The 20,946-nt window shown below is 44.6% G+C and overlaps 1 protein-coding gene across 3 annotated transcripts in view; it reads right to left on the bottom strand.

The window, feature by feature from the left end:
* Positions 1 to 1,034: 1,034 nt before the first annotated feature.
* Positions 1,035 to 20,946, bottom strand: part of PDE7B (phosphodiesterase 7B) — a 627,908-nt gene continuing 607,996 nt past the window's right edge. For all 3 annotated transcript variants that reach the window (XM_029596617.1, XM_029596616.1, XM_029596615.1), the window contains one exon: positions 1,035 to 3,918. In XM_029596617.1, the coding sequence (XP_029452477.1) occupies positions 3,695 to 3,918 (224 nt within the window). In that variant the 3' untranslated portion in view covers positions 1,035 to 3,694. The remainder of the gene's footprint in view (positions 3,919 to 20,946) is intronic.

The raw sequence follows: 20,946 nt of genomic DNA, 5'->3' as shown, positions 1-20,946 counted from the left end.
GGTAGGGACAGGTGTGACATGTATGTGGGTGGTCTGGCCTTCATGGGAGGGGTAAGGGTCAGGGTTTCATTTGGGTGGGTCTGGATTGGTGGGTTTGGAGCCGCCATGGAGGGGGAGGGATTTTGATATTGTTGAGGGATGAAATTCCTTGGGTTCACTGGTAATTTCATTTTTGGCTGGTTAGCATGGGGGATTTTGATATGCAGCGTCCTGCTAAACATTTAACATCTGCTCTGAGGCAGGTGTTCAGTTTGAGTCTTTAGCAAGCATTATTTAAGCTTAGCATACCATTTTATTTCACACATGACTGCTAAACCCCAATTTTCACTCATAGTGCCTCATTTACATGTGTGCTAATTTTAGTGTGCATCTGCTGACATGTCAGGGACCAGTTTAGCATGCATGCTTAGCTGTTAGTGCTTTGCACACTATTTTTTGTGCATGTTAAACTGCCTTTGCTTGCATGCTAAGCTTTAGTGAATAGGCCGCAAAATGGGGAACTTTAGACCTTTTCTATCTACATTACTTTGGTAGAAGTTTTAAACATCTAAAGTGCTTGTGCCAACATTATACTGTAGTTACAGACCTTTATGGTCACCTTCCATAGGCAAAATATTGTATAAGGCGGGGGGGGGGAAATGAGCATTTCAGAAAGATTTGCTCCAGTGTAAAAATTGCTCTAGTTTTGCAATAGTGGATTTCCACTGAAACTACTGGGACACAGATAAATCTGGCAGACTTTCTATGCCAATGCAAAAGTAGAACAAAACTCAGATTTTCCCTACACTGATTTGTCCATTCCACACTGGCTTTTCTTTGCTTATGTATGTCTTCACCCCTCCCTTTCTGAGAGGCCTTATACAACAATACAAACCTAATTGGTTAATACCAATCTGCTCACCGACCCTCTCTAGGTAGGTACCAAGTTATCATGAGTCTTAAAAGCCTACATCTGGATTAATAGGATCTTCTTGGGAAACCAACAATATTAATTATTGTAGAATGCAAGATCAACCAGAGATGCGACTTGGGTAGTGGCACTACTTTTATTGATTTGACTATTTGCAATGTTTTTTTTTTTTGTATTATTATTTTAAACATTCATATGTCCAGATTTAGAGTTATTAAACAACATTTTAACAGTCCAAACAATAATGTAAATTAGGAAACAAGATAAGTAAGTTAATTCTGCTCTCTCTCTCTCTCCTGGATTTTGTGGAGCAGGGGTAGACAACTTCAGACCTCAAGTGCCATGAGCCAGTCTGGTTTCAGGATAACCACAGCAAATATTCCATGAGATGCAGTTGCATGCACTGCCTCCAATGCATACAAATGTGTCTCATGCATATTAATTGTGGATATCCTGAAAACTCTGTGGCACTCAAGGAGAGGAGTTGCCTACCCCTGATGTATGGAGTAGAAAAACACCTTGAAAAAAATGAGGATAACCACAGCCTTGGTCATTTTTGTTGAGAAGAAGAAGGCAAGGTAAAAAAATGTTTTCATGGGAAACAAACTTACCATTCCACTATGAAACATGACTAATAGCAATGGCTTATGGCCATCAGCTGGTGGCTGTGTGCATGGACTGTCTGTCCTTTGGAAACACTAGATATGTGCATGAATAGATATTACAGCTTGGATCTGTAATAGCTGCCATGGCTACCTGGTTTTAAGAAATTATTTTATTCATTAAATGCTTTTAGAAAAAAAAAAAAAAAAAGGAACTTTTTTTTTTGCTCGCCCATGGGAGACTAAATCTCGCAGGCAGGAAAACAGAAGCCCTATGGAACTCACAGCTGAAGTAGTTTAAAAAATATATAAAACAATTGTTTAAAATCATATATTTTATCACCTTTGGCTTGGGAGACCTAACATCAGTAGCAGGCAAATATTTTGTCTTAGATTCAACTATCGCTGAAATAAAGAGGGTTTTGTTTTTTTTTAACAAGCATTTTTTGTGTAATATGAAAAAAGTTGTTAATCTAAAAGGAAATAATAAATAAAGAACTGCAGCTCCCCGTTACTAGAGCAAATCAAATTGTATGTCAATTATTTTTCACTTCCTTAAAAAAAAAAAAGAAACTGAACTCTAAAAGCAGTAAATAATGATATAAAGCCTGCTAGGATTCCCAACCTTCAAGAAACATTTTGATTCATAGTAAGGTACGTGAAAAAGAAAAAAAAAAAAGATGGTCATTGGTTTAAAAACGCGAAACGGGTTTCTCGTAACATTGACTGAAATGACCACCAGTTTTAATTGGGGGTACGTGACGCGTGAAGATCTGAAAGCCCTTGTGTCCCCCCTAAGGCTTTCCGTGATGGAATGGCTGTGAAGTGGTGATGCTTTCAGGAATGCCCTGGCTGAGAATCTGCGCTCATCGCTGCCTCGCACGGAGGAACGCATGCCCCCCTAGACCGGGCGCGCAGCAGCGGCACAGGCAAGAGGAACGCCGCAATCCAGCATCCTCCCTCCACGGCACGCAACCACCCCTGCCGCTTTAAAAGGTTTGAGGTTTGACGCCGCAGCTTAAGCAGATTCTTCCCCTGATGATTATCAGCATCTGACCAAGGACGGTGAAAGTTTAAGGCCTTTTATCTGCAAACAGCTGCGTTCCATTAACAATTAATAAACGAATAAACTATTTCTCCTATTTACAAAACGCTTTGTTGAACTAACAGTACTCTGTTCACAGTGCCATTTGTCTGTACAGGTAGCAACCCCATGATACTTCAGCATGGGAATCAGTGGATCAGTATTTACAAATAATGTACACGTGCAGATAGGAAACATTTCACTAAAACCAGTCATCGAAAAAGGTAGAACTCTCTAATGTCATGAAGGTAGGAACCATACATCCACCCTGCACCTTCCCGCTGACCCGTTCCCAGGCAGTTTTAATTTCTTTTTTTTTTTTAATCGGAAATACAGCTTCTGAAACTGAGAGGATGCCAGTGTCTTTTCTAAAGTGGTATAAAAATATTAACAAAATCGGTCTTGTCCTGTGTACTGTATGTGGGGGAAGTCCTTAAGTCCAGAGGGTTTTTAGATTCATGTGATAGTGCATGGAATACAAAAGTTAAGAAGGTATTTTTCTCATTATTACCAGAATTATTATTTATCATTAATAAAATAAAGCGGTTCCTTCTCGGTTGCACAGAAACTCTTTGGAGTGCGGTTCATGCTGGTGGGTTTGTTTTTTTTGTTTTTTTTTTTTAACGTGTAGCCCCTGCTGCTAGACTGAAAGCGCTCTATAATGCTCCGGATCTACTTCCAGTCCGCTCCCCGCCAAAGGAGTCCAGGCAGCAAGGCGGACCCTGGACACCCGCCTCTCTCCATCCCGCTCTGCGTTCGGGTGACGCTCCTGATTTGCTGGCAGCGGTGGTCAGAGAAGGATGGCGGCTTCTGACTTACTTAGAATAACAGGGTGATGCGCTGAATGTCAAGGAGAACAGAACGGTGAACTACGAATCGGGGGTGGGTGGGGGTGGGGGATGGGTGTCTGGGGGTTTATTCACCGTGACCCCGATAGCTTCTGCTTCCTTCGTGCTTTAAACTTTCTACCTTCTTTCCGTTTCTCCGGAATGGCAGCCCCGGCAGCTCCCAGGAGTTTCTCGTTCACTTGACAGCACTGGGACCAGCAGAGGAGCAGAAGAGCAGTGCTACAGGGGACGAGTGCGTGTGTGCCTGGCACTAAGGGGCCTCCCCTTCCCTCGAAGTCTGACTCTGGCTCTCTTCTTTTTCAGTCACTTGACCTGAGTGATCGCTGCTGCTCCTGCTGTGCTGCTTGTGGAGCAGACCCCTCCATTTGGCCTTGTTCTTCCTGAGGTGGCAGAGCATATTTTCAGAGAGGGGGCTGTCTCCTGTAAACCGGGCCCATTCCTCAAACAGAGGCTCTACGATGTAGGTCATGAAACCTGAGAAAACAGAAGAAGCAGGAATGAATCATCAGCGATCAAAAAAGGCTTTCGCCATTGTGTGAGTCATGTTGAATTTACTGGGGGAAAACCCCCCAAAATAACGGTATTTAGCTTAAAATGTAAAATATCAACTAAAAAAATGGTTCAGGAATTGTTATTTGTGCACTATTATATTAAGTCAGGTTTCACGTTTGGCATTTAAATACCAGAGCACTTTTTGAAATATGAAAAAATAGAGTTGATGATTAGTTTTGCTATCTGAGTCAATGTGCCATATCAGCTAGCTAGTTATGAAGATCCTTCTGATAGTCAATGGGGGGCCGCCGATGCCACTCGTGTCGAACACCCGTTTTTGTATCGCGCGCACATCCACAGTCCCTGGGCGCCCGATGCAGTATGTAAATCAATGGCCGAGCTAAAAAGGATACGCAAGGGACAAATTGTGCGACCTTAGCACTCGGAGTCTTGGCTGTGCGCGGGTTGGGAAAGTGGACGCTCAATACGAGCATCCGTTTTATCTCGCCTCAGATAACTCACACACCCAATATACACACACGCTTGCAGCGTGTACGTCGTGTGCATATATTATAGGCCCACCAATTTTTTTTTCTTTGTTATCAAGCCCTTCCTTTTTTTGTGAATTTCATTCCCCACAAGCAGTCGATCATAGTATCGCAACAATACTAAGTAGGAGGAACCGGTGACAGCAGGATTTTTTTTGTTTTGGCTTGCGGTATGACTTAACGTCAGCTCCAGGGCTGGCATTAAGTTTGCGGCATTAACGAGTGTGCTTTGGGTACCGGGGGTGGGTGTGTTTCTGCATCGGGGGCAATAGCTAAGAGCCTCATCTACATGGCATCTGAAAATCTAAAATAAATGAGCACTATTAGCTTGTTTCGACATGCGTTTTGGACGCGCTAATCCCAGTACTGCATCGGGAGTTATTCTACAGCATCCAAAAGGCCCATCCAACTGTGCATTAAGCTGTGACTAGGCTGAGTGCACTATATTGCGTCGGCCTGTGGGGTAACTGAAAACGTATGTATGTGCTTTCGAGCCTGCATACACCTAGCAGATTTTGAATGTTTGGCCGTTGTACAGCTATAAGTATGCATCTAAATATATAACTGGTCTTAAACCATGGCATAAAGTGCACATGTTACCGGCATGCCCACTATCTGGTCGATTTTAAAAGCCTTGCAAGCACCAAAAGCGGGATATACGCGTGTGACTCAGACCTGCACGGATTTTAAAAGGGCCGTGACCACCCGGGTATCTCCCGTTACGCGCTCAAAAGTATTTTGCCAAAAAAGGGGTGGCATGTGGGCATGGTCTGGTTGGAGCATGGGCTGGGTGGGGCGGGTCTGTAGCATGAATCCAGTGCGAAGTCAGTTACGCGCACAACAAGCGTGCGCTGGGGTCCCCTACCGCATAACTTTACTTCTGCTATGGGTGGCTGTGTGAGTCATGAAACAAAAAAAAGAAAATACGCGAGTCAGCGTATGTAACACCACTCTCAGCGTAGGTGTACTTCCTGCCAAGGGAGCGAGTGTTGCAGAAGAAGAATACATCTCACTTGCACCCCTGGACAGCGTGGGAAGTCGTGTTAGCAACTCTGGGATAGAGAATCCAAATGCCCTGAAACTCTTTTCTCTGGGTTTCTGTGATTTGCACCCCACTCCTGGGAACAGGGTACAACAAAGAAAGTCACTACTCCACTGTAAACCCTTAGGAGGTGATTTTCAAAGGAGTTACGCACGTAAACGTTGCATGCTACCGTAGCAATTTTCAAAAGCTGTTTACTCAAGTAAAGTGCACTTACGCGAGCAAATCCTATGGACAATTCACTGGCATATATTATAGCAATTTTCAAAAGCCTGCTTACAAGGGTAAAGGTCGTTTACTCAAGAAAAACCCAGTTTTACGTGCGTAAATGCTTTTTTAAAATCAGGCCCTTAATGCTTTTACTATCAACTTGGGAGTAAAACAATAATACGGTACTGAAAAGGCAGAAATATAGGCAAACATATACTAAGAGAAAAAAATAAAATAAAATGCAGTTAGGTACAATAATCTGGTAATGATGCGGTAACTAAGCAATGATAGGTTAGGTTAGTGCTGGCAATAAAGAATACGGATCAGAAAGTAAAGCTCCAAAAATGCCTGCCTTAGAGTAATTTCACAATCAAGCACCCAAAAAGTTAGGTATTATACCTTTCCCCGCTACAGTCCCCAGCCCAGTAAGTGTGCACATACAAAATGAGAAAACTGGACAAAATATATATACCGTATATATATATGAAAGCTGGGGCCCATGTTTTTTGGTGCAGGCAGTTAATTAACCACAGCCTCAAGAGTGCTACTGTAGTTTGGTAACCGTTGAACTCCTGGGTGGTAAACTCCAGTCCCATACCCCTGGACTCGTTTGTTCTCAGTCTGGGACAACCAACAGCCTGTGTCTGGCAACTCAGCTGGTGAGACAATCTGAAGAGTTACTGTTCCTGAATACTAGAGGTAAAAATACATATGAAGAGTACTGGGACTAGTGTGAACGTCCCATCAGCTGGGCTGAGTCTGGATTGAACACTTTAGAAGATAGGGGAAGGCTTGGAGGAAAAGCCAAGTCTTAAGTTTTCTTCGGAAGGTAAGAAGGCAGGGTTCCAGTCTTAGGTCAAGATGAGGGCCTGAGGCTGCTGGAAATGCCTGCAGGTTTCTCTGAGAGGGAGCGCGCACGTAAGAAAGAAAGGAGAAAGTTTGTGCATCCCACTCCCACTACTCCACGGCAATCACAGGGTGACTGGAAATCAAAAGTTCCCAGGTATGCATAGTATGAATTTTTAAAATCCTTTTTAGTTTTATTTTCCAGGTGTTATTTGATGAGTCTGCTGTTTTGAAATATTTTACTGGTTTTTGGGACATTTAAAAAAACTTGCAAATGAGTTTGTAATTATTTGATTTTGTTATTCATCATCTATTTTTAAAAAATATTAGTATGTTTTTAGTATTATGATTATGTATTTATTTCTTGATATTATTGTTTGATGTTTGAGGTGTGGTTATGGTTCTGTTTTTTCATTGTTGCACTACATACAGAGTCTGGCTTCTTGCAGTTTCCAGTTCAGTTTTTGTCTGTGCATTTGTATTTCTACTTTATGGTTGCTCTGTTCTGTATTTGGTGAGGGTCTGTTTATGTTCTGCATGTGTGACTGAGGTGAGGCATTCTCCTAATAGGAAATGTATTCAGGCTTTCAGAGGGTCAAGCCCACACCCAACATACATCACAACAGGCCTAATACCATATGGGTTCCAAGTGTCTTTTTTTGCAGGGATTTCTGGATGGCATCACAGCAGTGCATGTAAATATAATGTAAGTGATATTTTTACCTCAGAATACTGTACTATGATATTTTTCATGTAAAATATAAATGCATAGCTCTTAACTGTGTGTGTGTGTGTGTGTGTGTGTGGAATGGGGCAGGGGTGCAAGGCTATACATTTTGCCCTTGCACCAGCCATGGGTTCAGGGGGTGTGTGTGTAGTTTGTATCACTGAAGGGAGCTGGGCCTGGGACAGAATGAATGAACAGGGGGGGGGGGGCAGGGCACAACCCAGTAATTGTTCGCACAGGGCAGCAAAAAACCCTAGCAGGGACCACCCCCGGGCTCCTCATTTCTGTGAAGGGCAGGAGACAATCGGACGGGGAGTCCTCCCAGCAGCCTGGAAGTGTCTATTTCTCTCTCCACAGCTCCTATTCAAACAAACTCTTCTGCTCCTCTCTCTTTCTAGGGCCAGCAGGATACAGCCCTGCTCTTCTTCTCAGGGCTCTCCATTTCGCAGTCTCTCAGCACCAGCTCAGTCGCCTGACCCCCCCCTGGCAATATAAACTCAGCCAGAAGCCCCTATTTCTCTAGATTCCTCCTTCCTGACTGGTCAAAAGCCTCCTCCTTGGGACAGTCCTGCGGCTCCTAACCGGTCCTTTGTGCTTCCTGTATCAGCTCAACTTGGCAATCATCAGGACGGGAGGGGGGAAGGCTTCAGAGAGCAGCGAAACACGTCCACAACACTCAGTTCTTGACAGTTTCGTTCCTATTTATTGAAGGGACTGCCAGCGATTGTGAGTGTCTCATTACATGTCACCTTGAGACAGTACAATAATTCAATGTCATTAAGAAATCCTTGCGCTGCTCAAACCATATACACATTCCTGCTCATGGGGGCAGGTACCTGTATAATAGTACCTTGCCACACTTAAATGCGTAGTTTCTAGCCCTGCTCCTGAAACCCCTTACCCATAGTGCCTTTTTAATGCCACTAAAAGTACAGCCTCATAACTCCTTTCATTACTCATGTAGATCCTGACTGAGCTTTAAGAACATAAGAACATGCCATACTGGGTCAGACCAAGGGTCCATCAAGCCCAGCATCCTGTTTCCAACAGTGGCCAATCCAGGCCATAAGAACCTGGCAAGTACCCAAAAACTAAGTCTATTCCATGCTACTGATGTTAGTAATAGCAGTGGCTATTTTCTAAATCAACTTAATTAATAGCAGGTATTCCATGTTACCATTGCTAATGGCAGTGGCTATTCTCTAAGGGCTAGATTTTAAAAGCCTTTGCGCATAAATCCTGCCAGATTTATGCACGCAGGGCACTCATGCACCGGCGGCCTATTTTGCATAGGCCGCTGGTGCGCGCAAAGCCCCGGGATGCGCGTAAGTCCCGGGGCTTCGTAAAAGGGGCAGGAGGGGGCATGTCTGGGGGCGTGTCCGGGATCCGGGGGCGGTCCGGGGGCGTGGCGACGGTTCGGGGGCGGGCGGGTCCTGAGTCCCCCGGCACTGCGGCCTGTGCCAGGGGATGCCGAGGCGGTGTGCGCAAGTTACGCCTGCTTCAAGCAGGCGTAACTTGCCCAACAAAGGTAGGGCGGGGATTTAGGTAGGGGTGGTGGGTGGGGTAGATAGGGGAAGGGAGGGGAAGGTGGGGGGACGCGGAGGGAACGGAGGCAGGCTGCGCGGCTCCGCGCACGCAGGCTGCCGATTTTGTGCAGCCTTGTGCTCGCCAACCCCGGATTTTAATAGATACGCGCGTATCTTATAAAATCCGGTGTACTTTTGTTCGCGCGCGCATATGTTTTTAAGATCTACCTCTAAGTGAACTTAATAGCAGGTAATGGACTTCTCCTCCAAGAACTTATCCAATCCTTTTTTAAACACAGCTATACTAACTGCACTAACCACATCCTCTGGCAACAAATTCCAGAGTTTAATTGTGCGTTGAGTAAAAAAGAACTTTCTCCGATTAGTTTTAAATGTGCCCCATGCTAACTTCATGGAGTGCCCCCTAGTCTTTCTACTATCCGAAAGAGTAAATAACCGATTCACATCTACCCGTTCTAGACCTCTCACGATTTTAAACACCTCTATCATATCCCCCCTCAGCCATCTCTTCTCTAAGCTGAAAAGTCCCTCCTCCAACATCAGTGGAGGAGGGACTAAACGACTCACCTCACTTCTTATTGTTACCCAAGCGTTCAAAAAAAGAAAAAGGATGGGAAGTCAAAAGCTAAAAATGTACACTCATACAAAAACTTATAAGTTGCCATGAGGTTGTGTTGTGTGTTTTGGGGGTTTTTTTTATAGGTTTGTATTCTTTTTTGAGCTATTTAATCTTTTTTAAACTCTTTGGGGTAGATTTTATAAATTTACGCGAGCGCGTACTTTTGTTCGAGCACCAGGCGCGTATCTTATAAAATCCGGGGTCGGCGCGCGCAAGGGGGTGCACATTTGTGCAACCTGTGCACGCCGAGCCCGGTGCGCGCTGCCTGTTCCCTCCGAGGCCGGTCCAGAGGCCTCGACCACGGCCCCGCCCCGAACCGCCCTCCTGACAAGCCCCCTCCCGCCCCTTTTACAAAGCCCCGGAACTTACGTGCGTCCCGGGTCTATGCGCGCGCCGGCAGCCTGTGCAAAATAGGCACGCCAGTGCGCGTAAATCCAGCTGGATTTACGCGCGCAGGGCTTTTAAAATCCGGCCCTTTTAGTGTATTATTGCCAAATAATCACCATATAGTTGCCACATATTTATGCTCGGATGACACATTTTTTCTGATTTTTAAGTTGATAAAGATTTTTGTGTGAGTTTTTGTGTGGTTTTTTTTCTAGCGCCTGTATTTCATCTCTTTATTTTTATTGCAGCTTAAAGTATGTGCATAGTCAAACTACACGAATGCTTTTAGGCAGCTGAAAATCCACATAGGTAGATTCAGCCATTTTCTCCATGTAAATCCTGATTTTTACTATTGTAACTCCCTAGCAAGCCTTTGAAAATTTAATCTTTAATCTTCAGCAGAGCAGCATCCTTGCTGGACCAAGCAGACTCTAAACAATCTTGTTGGTGGAGCTGACAGATACAGGCAACATCAAGGCCTCAGTTTCAACAGCCGGAGCAAAAAAAAAAAATAAATCACAATTCAAAGCTCATCGTCTAGGTATTTATCATCGGATCTCTGATCTGCTCAAAATGATCTTGAATGATATAAGATGCACGGCAAAGTCCCTGCTTTTACTGGATCATTTTAATTAGAGATCAGATTGAGATCCACTAAGTCCTGACCAACTGCTGCCGTCGCTAGTTCGGTGGAGGGAGGGAGAGTGAGTGAACAAGCATATGTGTTTGAGATCCTGTGTGTGTGCGCGTGTGTGACAGCATGTATGTAAGTGTGTGATTGAAAACCTATTTGTGTGAAAGAGAGCCTGCGTGTGTGATTGACAGCCTGTGTTGTGATTGAGATCCTTTTTATGTGAGAGAGAAAGCATGAATGTAAGTGTATGATTGAGAACCTGTATGTGTAAGTGAGTGAGATCATGTGTGTGTATGATTGAGAGCCTGTGTATATAAACAAGAGAGAGCATGTGTGTCTGTGTGTGATTGAGAGCCGGTGAAGGTGAGAGAGCATGTAAACATGTGATTGAGAGCCTGGGTGTAAGAGAGAGAGCATGTGTGCAAGTGTGTGAATGAGAGTCTATGTGTGTGAGATATAGACAGCATGCATGTAAAGTGTGATTGAAAGCCTGTGTGTATGTGTGAAAAGACAGACAGCATGTGTGTAAATGTGTGATTAAAAGCCTATAAAAGTGAGAGAGAGAGCATGTGTATATGTGAGTGATTGAGAGCCAGTGTGAGAGAGAGAGAGAGAGGAGAAAGATGCAAGCAAACCACCCCTCCTCCTGCAAATTCAAAACAATCTCAGGGCATCTGGATATCAAATGTTCCCAGGTATGCAGAGCAAAGCATTTTTTTATCCTTATTTTTCATTATTGGGTCTTTGTGTCTGCTATTTTGAAATATTTTATTGGTATCTAGAAATTTTTGATATGAGTTTTTAATTATTGGATATTCCATTCATCAGCTGAAATAATCTGTTCTTTTTGTTAGTATGGTTTTACTGCTATTGATTTTATATTTCTTGATTTGTTTTATAAGGATGGGTGATGTTTCTCTTTTTCTTTTGTTACACTGCATACAGAGACCCTGGCTTGTTGCAGTTTCCAATTCAGTTTTTTCTGCATGCTCCTAGTTATGCGTTTTTGACTCTTTATTCTTTGTTAGGTGGGGGTCAGCACATGTGATTTAGGTGAGGTTATCTGCTGGCATGTAGTTTCTGTGTAGGGCTCTATAGCAGCCTAACTTGTTCCATTTTCCTAATAGGAGGTGTATTGGTGTCTTAAGGCCTGGTGTAATATTTTCAGTGTTGCCTTTTCTTAGGTAAGGTGGTTACTGTTTGAGTGCTGGAAATTGGTGCTGTTTTGGTGTGGGATGTTTACTATTTATGCAAATTCTGTTCAGACAGAGTACTTATCTTTCCCTTGTGTCATTCTTAGCAATAAAAATAATAATGAACCTTTATTTTTTATTTCCGCTGTGAACCTTAATGAGCAGTGTGTCACACATGTGAGCGTGGTCTGTCAGGTGTGTCCTGATGGGGAAAAGGTTGAGAACCACTGCTCCAAACAACATAATGCTGAACCAACAATCTGAGGCAAGAAAATTACTGACTCATCTGATACTTAGAACACTGTAAATAATTGCTCTGTCTGTTAAATTTCTTTAGACTTTCCTTCTTCACCCAGTTTTGGACATCCTTGTTTTATTGTAACTTCAGAGTTTCTCTTCACTTGTTACAGTTGTTTAGTTTATTTTCATTTTACACCCCTTGTTAAATGTAAACCAGCATGATGTGATTTTTATCTTGAATGCCGGTATAGAAAAAAAAACGCTAAATAAATAAATAAATAAAATAATTTGTGCAAGACAGGGCGTCTGTAACTCATGTTACCTGCTAGACATGTACATTGGTTTGAAACAAAACAGGAAATGTCAACAAATGTCAGGCCTAGGCCTCAAGGACAGGACCAGGCCCCGATGGACCCCCCCCATGGATCAGGTACCTGGTGACCAGGGAAGTTCCTTGCCCTGACACTTTTGGGAGTGAGTGAGATGGGTGCAGGGGGCCCTGGGGATGCACTGTTTTTTGATTTTTTTTTTTTTTTTAAATGTTTCTGCAAAGAACTGAAATGAAATAAACATTACATGAAATGATACCCAGGGGAAAAAAATCCCCAAAAACAAAGAAAGAAAGAAATTATTTTTTTTTTTTTTTACCTTCACATCCTTATTTTCTTCACTCTCTGTCTCTGAATAGCATTGAGTTGATTGGAAATGTTTGTTGCATTTTCTATAACCTCAGAATGACATCCATATTAATGCCAACACTGGCTGGCCTAGTGGCTCAGTGTGGGAGGAACCTGGGTTTGATTCTCGGGTCAGTTCTTCCGCTCTCTGGGGAAGGCTGCAGAAGCAGTGAGGAGAGGAAATCGTGGTCACTGTGCAAGGGCGACACCTAATGACTGGAATTTAGGAGGCCCATGATTGGAAGATTGTAGTGGGGAGCCCTGGTGCACAGCTCCCAGCCAAGAACTGCTGCAATGGCTGGACTGAAGTAAGTAGGGAGGGATATAAAATAGGAGAAAAATCTCCCGATAGCTGCAAGTAATATCTTTCATGATGCCTTATCCCCCACCCCTGGATCCAAATGAACCCAAATCAGCAGGAGGAAACTGCTGAACCAACCCCCCCTAAAAAAAAAAGTAAAATGCATGCTTCTATATCTTCCCTGTATACTGCTGTATGAAACCCCTGAACTAGCATTCATATTTCAGAGATAAGAAGATTCATTACTGAGATGTGGGGCTAATCATCACTGTATGCCTGAGATGTAAAACCCTTGCAGCGAGTAAGATAATCCCTTGCAGCGAGTGAGATAATCAAATTTGCAGATGACACAAAATTGTTCAGAGTAGTTAAATCACAAGCAGATTGTGATAAATTGCAGGAAGACCTTGTGAGACTGGAAAATTGGGCATCCAAGTGGCAGATGAGGTTTAATGTGGATAAGTGCAAGGTGATGCATATAGGGAAAAATAACCCATGCTATAATTACACGATGTTGGGTTCCATATTAGGTACTACAACCCAAGAAAGAGATCTAGGTGTCATAGTGGATAACACATTGAAATCGTCGGTTCAGTGTGCTGCGGCAGTCAAAAAAGCAAACAGAATGTTGGGAATTATTAGAAAAGGAATGATGAATAAAACGGAAAATGTCATAATGCCTCTGTATCGCTCCATGGTGAGACCGCACCTTGAATACTGTGTACAATTCTGGTCGCCGCATCTCAAAAAAGATATAATTGCGATGGAGAAGGTACAGAGAAGGGCTACCAAAATGATAAGGGGAATGGAACAACTCCCCTATGAGGAAAGACTAAAGAGGTTAGGACTTTTCAGCTTGGAGAAGAGACGACTGAGGGGGGATATGATAGAGGTGTTTAAAATCATGAGAGGTCTAGAACGGGTAGATGTGAATCGGTTATTTACTCTTTCGGATAGTAGAAAGACTAGGGGACACTCCATGAAGTTAGCATGGGGCACATTTAAAACTAATCGGAGAAAGTTCTTTTTTACTCAACGCACAATTAAACTCTGGAATTTGTTGCCAGAGAATGTGGTTCGTGCAGTTAGTATAGCTGTGTTTAAAAAAGGATTGGATAAGTTCTTGGAGGAGAAGTCCATTACCTGCTATTAAGTTCACTTAGAGAATAGCCACTGCCATTAGCAATGGTTACATGGAATAGACTTAGTTTTTGGGTACTTGCCAGGTTCTTATGGCCTGGATGGCCACTGTTGGAAACAGGATGCTGGGCTTGATGGACCCTTGGTCTGACCCAGTATGGCATGTTCTTATGTTCTTATGTTCTTAAATGCTTCTTTCATGTACAACAGATCCTCTGCTTCATGATGGATTAGGATGACGCAGTAATAACGAAATATAATTTCTGATATGTTACCAAACTGGTTTAGTTTTACTTAGTGAGCAATTATATAGCTTGAAGCCGAGTGTTTTATTAAAGCAAACCTCAGTCAGGGATAAATCCCAGGATAAAAACTTCACAGCCCACCAACAAAGTGTTTAATAAATGTGAACAGTTTGATTACATTTCTGTAATGTCTGTCCTGTAACAAAATGTCAAGATGAGCTTGACAGCACCATAAAGCAATCAAGCTGAAGGCAAGCCAAAGAAGCTCAACTGAAGATTTGCTTCTCTAAGCAAAAGCATTAAAATTAACCTAGAGCATCTGGAGAAAGCTTTGACAATTGTGCATATCATTTGATAAATATTTTCATCTATTTTATAACCATACAGAAATCTTAAGTCCCTGACTTTTGGTCTGGCATTCACGTTTTGCATAGGGGAGATTTACGTCATTAAAAACAATGTCAATTAGTAAAAAATGAGCAGACTGAGACAAGAAGCTGAACACTAAAACTGTATGCTGAAGTTCAGGCCACAGTTTCTTAACACACAAGCTAATTTTTTTTTTTTAAACTCCCGACGCAGTAAGCTAAGGGTATGCTAATGCATCGGGAGTTAGAAAATGCGAACAGACCAGAAAATGTTCTCAAAGAAAAGCTTAGGGCACAGCAAAATATGATTTATGCACATAACATTTTATGTGCAGAAATAATGTTTTCTGCATATAAAGCATGATTTATGTGCAGAAAAAATGCTTTCTGCGAAAAAAAAAATAATTTTTTGTGAGCATAAATCATTTTATGCCTGGAAAACTTGATTTGTGCACATAAACCACTTTTTCTGCACATACAGTATCGGGCGGATTTTAAAAGCCTTGCTCGCGTAAATCCGCCCGGATTTACGTGAGCAGGGCCTTGCGCGCCGGCGGCCTATTTTCCATAGGCCGCCGGCGCGCGCAGAGCCCCAAGACGCGCGTAGGTCCCGGGGTTTTTGGAAGGGGGCGTGTCGGGGGCGGGACCTACGCGCGGGGCGCGGCGTTTCGGGGACGGGACCAGGGGCGTGGTCCAGGCCTCCGGACTAGCCCCCGGGTCGGAGGACGGCACGCCAGCAGTCTGCTGGCGCGCGTAGATTTACGTCTGCTTCTCGCAGGCGTAATCTACGGACAAAGGTAAGGGGGAGGTTTAGATAGGGCCGGGGGGGGGGGGGGGGGGGGTTAGGTAGAGGAAGGGAGGGGAAGGTGAGGGGAGGGCGAAAGAGAGTTCCCTCCGAGGCCGCTCCGATTTCGGAACGGCCTCGGAAGGAACGGAGGCAGGCTGCGCGGCTCGGCGCGCACCGGCTGCCCAAAATCGGCAGCCGGCGCGCGCCGATCCAGGATTTTAGAGGATACGCGCGGCTATGCGCGTATCTTATAAAATCCTACGCTGGATTCCATTGTGCTAGAATCCAGCGTATTCCATTCATGGAATATTCAGCGTATCCAGCGTATTCCATTCATGGAATATCCAGCGTATTCCATTCATGGAATATTCCATGAATGGAATCCAGCACAAACACCTTCCACTGCTGTTTTTAAAAATCTACCCATATGAGTTATGTGCACAAAAAAACTGTTTTCAGCACAGAAAGCACTTTGCGTGCACATAAATCATATTTTATGTGTGGGAAAGCATTTTTTGTGCACAAAGCAGCTACAGAAGATAGGTCCAGGCACCGGAACTCCAGCTTCTGCCTCTGGGCTGACATTTACTCATCTCTGATTCGGAGTACTTTCCAGCACTCAAAGGTAGAATTTAAGACCCACGTGCGGGCGTCCAGGTGCACGCCATTGCCGGCGCACGCACATAGAAGCGCTGATTTTATAAACATGCGCGTGTTATAAAATCGCCTACCCCCGCGCATATGCGTGATCGATTTTATATCAGCGCATGAGTGTGTGTGTGTGTGTGTGTGGGGATTTTAGGAGATGTGCGTGGCGACGCAATAGGTCTTTTCCCCAGGTCCCTCCCAGTCCGCTCCTGTAAAGGACCAGACTTCCTAAACCCCCCTACCTAACCTGCCTCCCTTCTACCCAACTAGCTCCAACCCCTAAAACCCAGCTGACTACCCTAGAATTTTTTTCTATTGTTTCCCACACTCTGCATCAGCGGCAGGTTACGCGGGGACCGGTCTGATCCCGGCGTGCGCTCGTGCGGGACTCTGCCTCGTGCGGGACCCTTCGCAATGTGCCTACCAGAAGATACGTGCACGGCTGTGAGCCTGTGAAAATAAGCACGGCACCCACACAGCCCAGCCACCCGCGTATCCCCCCCGTTAGGCTGCGCGTAGGCCTTTGAAAATCGGCCTCTGAGAAAACACGAGGTAAGCCGGCGCAACTCTCTGCCTTGGGGGTGGGGGTGGGTGGGTACCATATTTTCCTGTGTGTAAGTCGCACCCCCCCTATTAATTGTCATTTTGATAAAAAAGTTGGTAGATAAGTCGCACCTTTGTATAAGCCGCACCTGTTTGTACAACAAGGTTAACAGCATAGGCTGAGAGAGAGAGAGAGATTTTTATTTATTTATTTATTTATTTATTTAGGGTTTTTATATACCGGCATTCGAGAACGCAGTCCCATCATGCTGGTTCACATAGAACAGGGGTGCATCGTAAACATAAACTAAAAACAATGGTGCGGAAAATGCAGTTACATATAACAGGGAGATTGGAACTTGGCAGAGAAAGAAGAGAAAGGACAGGTTATTAATTCAAACATGTAAACAATAATGGGGATGGTTAATCATGGTGTAGTTGGAGATAAGGATTGGCGAGGATGAGATATATCAGTTTGAGTCCGGGAATGCTTGTATGAATATCCATGTCTTTAGTCTTTTTTTGAAGGTTGAGATGCATGTTTCCAGTCTGATGTTAGAGGGGATAGAGTTCCATAACGGTGGAATGGCTGTAGAGAATGCCCGATCTCTTAGCGTGATGTGTCTGGTGGATTTGGGCGGTGGTACCTGTAGCGATCCTTTGTATGCATCTCTTGTCGGTCTTGACGAGTTATGTAGTTGGAGAGGGATCTGTAGGTCAATGGGAGCCAGTAGATGGATATTTTTGTATGTGGTAAGAATGGCCTTGTATATTATTCTAAAGTGTATGGGTAACCAATGGAGGTTCTTTAAGATGGGGGTTATGTGATCCCTTCTCCTGGAGTTTGTCAGTATTCGTGCAGCTGCATTTTGTACCATCTGCAGCGGTTTGGTGTAAGAGGCGGGAAGACCAAGTAGGATGGTGTTACAATAGTCCAGTTTTGAAAAAATGATTGCTTGCAGTATGGTTCTGAAATCTTGGGCATGGAAAAGAGGTCTAATTCTTTTCAGCACCTGTAGTTGGTAGAAACAGTCTTTGGTTGTTTTGTTGATAGTAGCTTTGAAATTCAGACGATTGTCAATTAGGACTCCTAGGTCTCTCACTTGTGTAATTGTTGGTGTGTCTTGCTGTGTTGGGATGATGGTGCTGTTCTCAGAGGTGATGAGTAGGAGTTCTGTTTTGCCTGAATTTAGTACCAGGTTCAGGCTGGTGAGGAGGAGTTGAATTTTTTGAAGGCATGTGTTCCAGTAAGACAGCGTTTTTGCGAGGGAATCCTTAATGGGGATCAGGACCTGTATATCATCAGCGTACAGGAAATGTTTGAGGTTGAGGTTGGTGAGAAGTTGGCATAACGGTGTGAGGTAAATGTTAAATAAAGTAGGAGACAGGGAAGAGCCCTGTGGGACTCCTACTGATGAAGGGTGTTGTGAGGATTCTTTGTTCTGTAGCTTGACCTTGTATCCTCTATTGCTGAGAAATGATATGAACCAGGAGAGTGCTGTGCCTGATATACCTAAGGAGGCTAGCTGGTTAATGAGTAGGGAATGGTTAACGGTGTCAAAGGCTGACGAGAGGTCCAGTAGGATCAGTAAGAATGATTGACCTTTATCAAGGCCCAAGATGAGGTGATCTGTTAAGGAGATGAGGAGTGACTCCGTGCTAAGTGTTTTGCGGAATCCGTATTGTGATGGGAATAGGAGGTTGTTTTCTTCAATGTAATTTGAGAGTCGGGTATTCACCAATTTCTTCCTGATCTTGGCTATGAAGGGGAGGTTGGCGATCGGTCGGTAGTTGTTTGGGTCATTAGGATCTAGGTTTGGTTTCTTGAGTAGTGGTTTGAGCGAGGCCATTTTGAGGTCATCTGGGTAAGATCCTTGTTGTATTGAGCAGTTTATGATGTCTGACAGGGATTTGGAGATGGCGTCAGGAATTGATAGAAGCAATTTCGAGGGGATGTGATCCGATGGGTGAGAGGAAGGTTTCATTTTCCGTAGAATATCTTGGATCTCGATGGAGGAAGTGAGTTCCAGTTCAGCTAAGCGGGTATTGTTGACGGCGGTCTGAGGTGAGGTTGATGTATAAACAGTGTTAGAGGGAAGCTGGGTTAGAAGTTTGCTGATTTTGTTGTTGAAAAATATTGCTAGTTCTTCCGCTTTAGATTTAGCTTGGGTGAGAGCTATTTCTGGAGGGCTTGTTTGTGTGAGGTTAGAAATGTAGCTAAAGAGGGCTTTAGCATCGAAGACTAGGTGGTGGATCTTGGATGCGTAATAGTTCCTCTTGGATCTTAGTGTATTGGATTTGTATTGTTGAAGAGTTGATTTATAGGTAGATAGTGTTGTGGTGCTTGGGTTTTTGCGCCATTTAGCCTCGTTTTGTCTTAGCAGTAGTTTGAGATTTTTTAGCTCTGGGGTAAACCACGGTTGTCTTTTGGATGAATTGGGGTGCGGTTTTTTTGTTGTTAGAGGGCATAGCTTGTTGGCAATGGATTCCGTGATGTTGTTCCAAGATCGTAGAGCTGAATTAGGATTGGTGAAGTCTACTTGAGTGAGATGTGATGATAAGTGATTGCTAAGATCTTCCATGGAGCATGTTTTCCTGTAAGTGAAGCAGGGGGAGGGTATGCGAGGTGGACTGGTGTCTTTTATTGAGAATGAAGATGTTATGAGGGAGTGATCTGACCAAGGGACCTTCGTGTAAGTGGGGTGCTGAACAGGTTTGATTGCTGTATTGACGAAGATGAGGTCAAGCGTGTGGCCAGCTTTGTGTGTGGGTTTGTTGACTAGTTGAGTGAAACCTAGAGCGGAGTATGCTGTGAGTAAGGCTTCGCAGTTGGGTGATAGTTTAGAGTTGTCGACGTGGAGGTTAAAGTCTCCTAAGATTATGGCTGGAGCATCCAGATTGATGAGGGATGTGGTTAGTTCGACCAGAGGAGAGGCGTCCATTTCCAGGACACCTGGAGGGGCGTAGACAAGTAGAATTTGTAGTTTGTCTGAAGAGAAGAAGCCAATTTCAAGTTTAGAGTTTGTATTGGTGGAGTGCTGAGTGAATCTGAGGTCCTTTTTTGTGGCTAGGAGGATACCTCCTCCTTTTTTTCTTCCCTGGCGTGGAATGGAGAAGAAGTTATATGTCTCTGTGGGTAGTTGGTTAATTATTGCAGAGTCTGAGGGTTTAAGCCAGGTCTCAGTAATTGCGCATATATCCGGTTTCACATCGGTGAGGTAGTCGTTTAGTATTACTGATTTCTTTGTTAGTGATTGCGCATTGAATAATGTTAACGAAAATAGTGTGAGGCCTAGCAGTTGGGTGAAGGGAGTGATCATGATTGGAGATAGGGTTTTAAGGTTGTGGTGATGGGCCTGTCGAGTTGAATGTCCTTTGGAAGGTGGACAGTGTGGGAGGATTGGGATCGGAAAAGATGGAGACATTCTGAGATTGCTGTGGCAGGCGATGAATATTGGCCGCTGAGGGTGAAGCGTTTGTGGTCCTTAAAGGGACAGGGTGATATGTGATTTTGTTTGTTGACTGGTGAAGCCAAATGTTTGGGGGGATGTTTGTAGGTGAGGGAGACGTATTGAAGTGGGATAACGTTTGACGAGTCCATGGTCCTCTGTCCTCAGGGGCTGCACGAAGGGGCGCACAAAGGGGCAGGCCCCTTTGTCGCGCTCCTTCGGCGCACGGCGCGCGGCGCCTGGTAGAGTGAGGCTTAAATGTCTGTCTGGCTGACCCTGATTGGGTCTCAGGTAGTGGTGTGGGCGGGCCTTGGCGCGGTTATGTGCCGGTTTTGTTTTGCAGGTTTTCGGCGCTTTGGGAGCGCGGCTGGCGCTGGGGTCTCCCGGGTGTGGAGGGCGGGCAGTGACCTTACCTTCCCCCGGCGGGGCTTTGGCGCCGGTCGCGCAGGTCTGCAGTCACGATCGGGAGCGGCAGCGAAGAGGAAGATGGCGCTTCTCAGCGCTGGATTTAAAAGGTCTGCCCGGCTGACCCTGATTGGGTCTCAGGTAGTGGTGTGGGTGGGCCTTGGCGCGGTTATGCGCCGGTTTTGTTTTGCAGGTTTTCGGCGCTTTGGGAGCGCGGCTGGCGCTGGGGTCTCCCGGGTGTGGAGGGTGGGCAGTGACCTTTGCGTCTCAGGAAGTTCAGGGAGCGGAAGAACCCAGCGGCCGTTCCATTGCTTCCAGGCAGCTTCGGCTCCTCCTCTCCAATGAGCTGGGCAAACTCTGCACCAGGCAGGTCAATTAGCCTTGTAACGTTACTGACCACCAACTCGGTAAACACTTCTGGCTTGTCGTGCCGCAACTTCTCCACAAAGAAATC

Source organism: Rhinatrema bivittatum, chromosome 3 (genome assembly GCF_901001135.1).
Source record: "Rhinatrema bivittatum chromosome 3, aRhiBiv1.1, whole genome shotgun sequence".
Classification (NCBI taxonomy): Eukaryota; Metazoa; Chordata; class Amphibia; order Gymnophiona; family Rhinatrematidae; genus Rhinatrema; species Rhinatrema bivittatum.
This window is presented reverse-complemented; position numbering and strand designations above follow the sequence as displayed.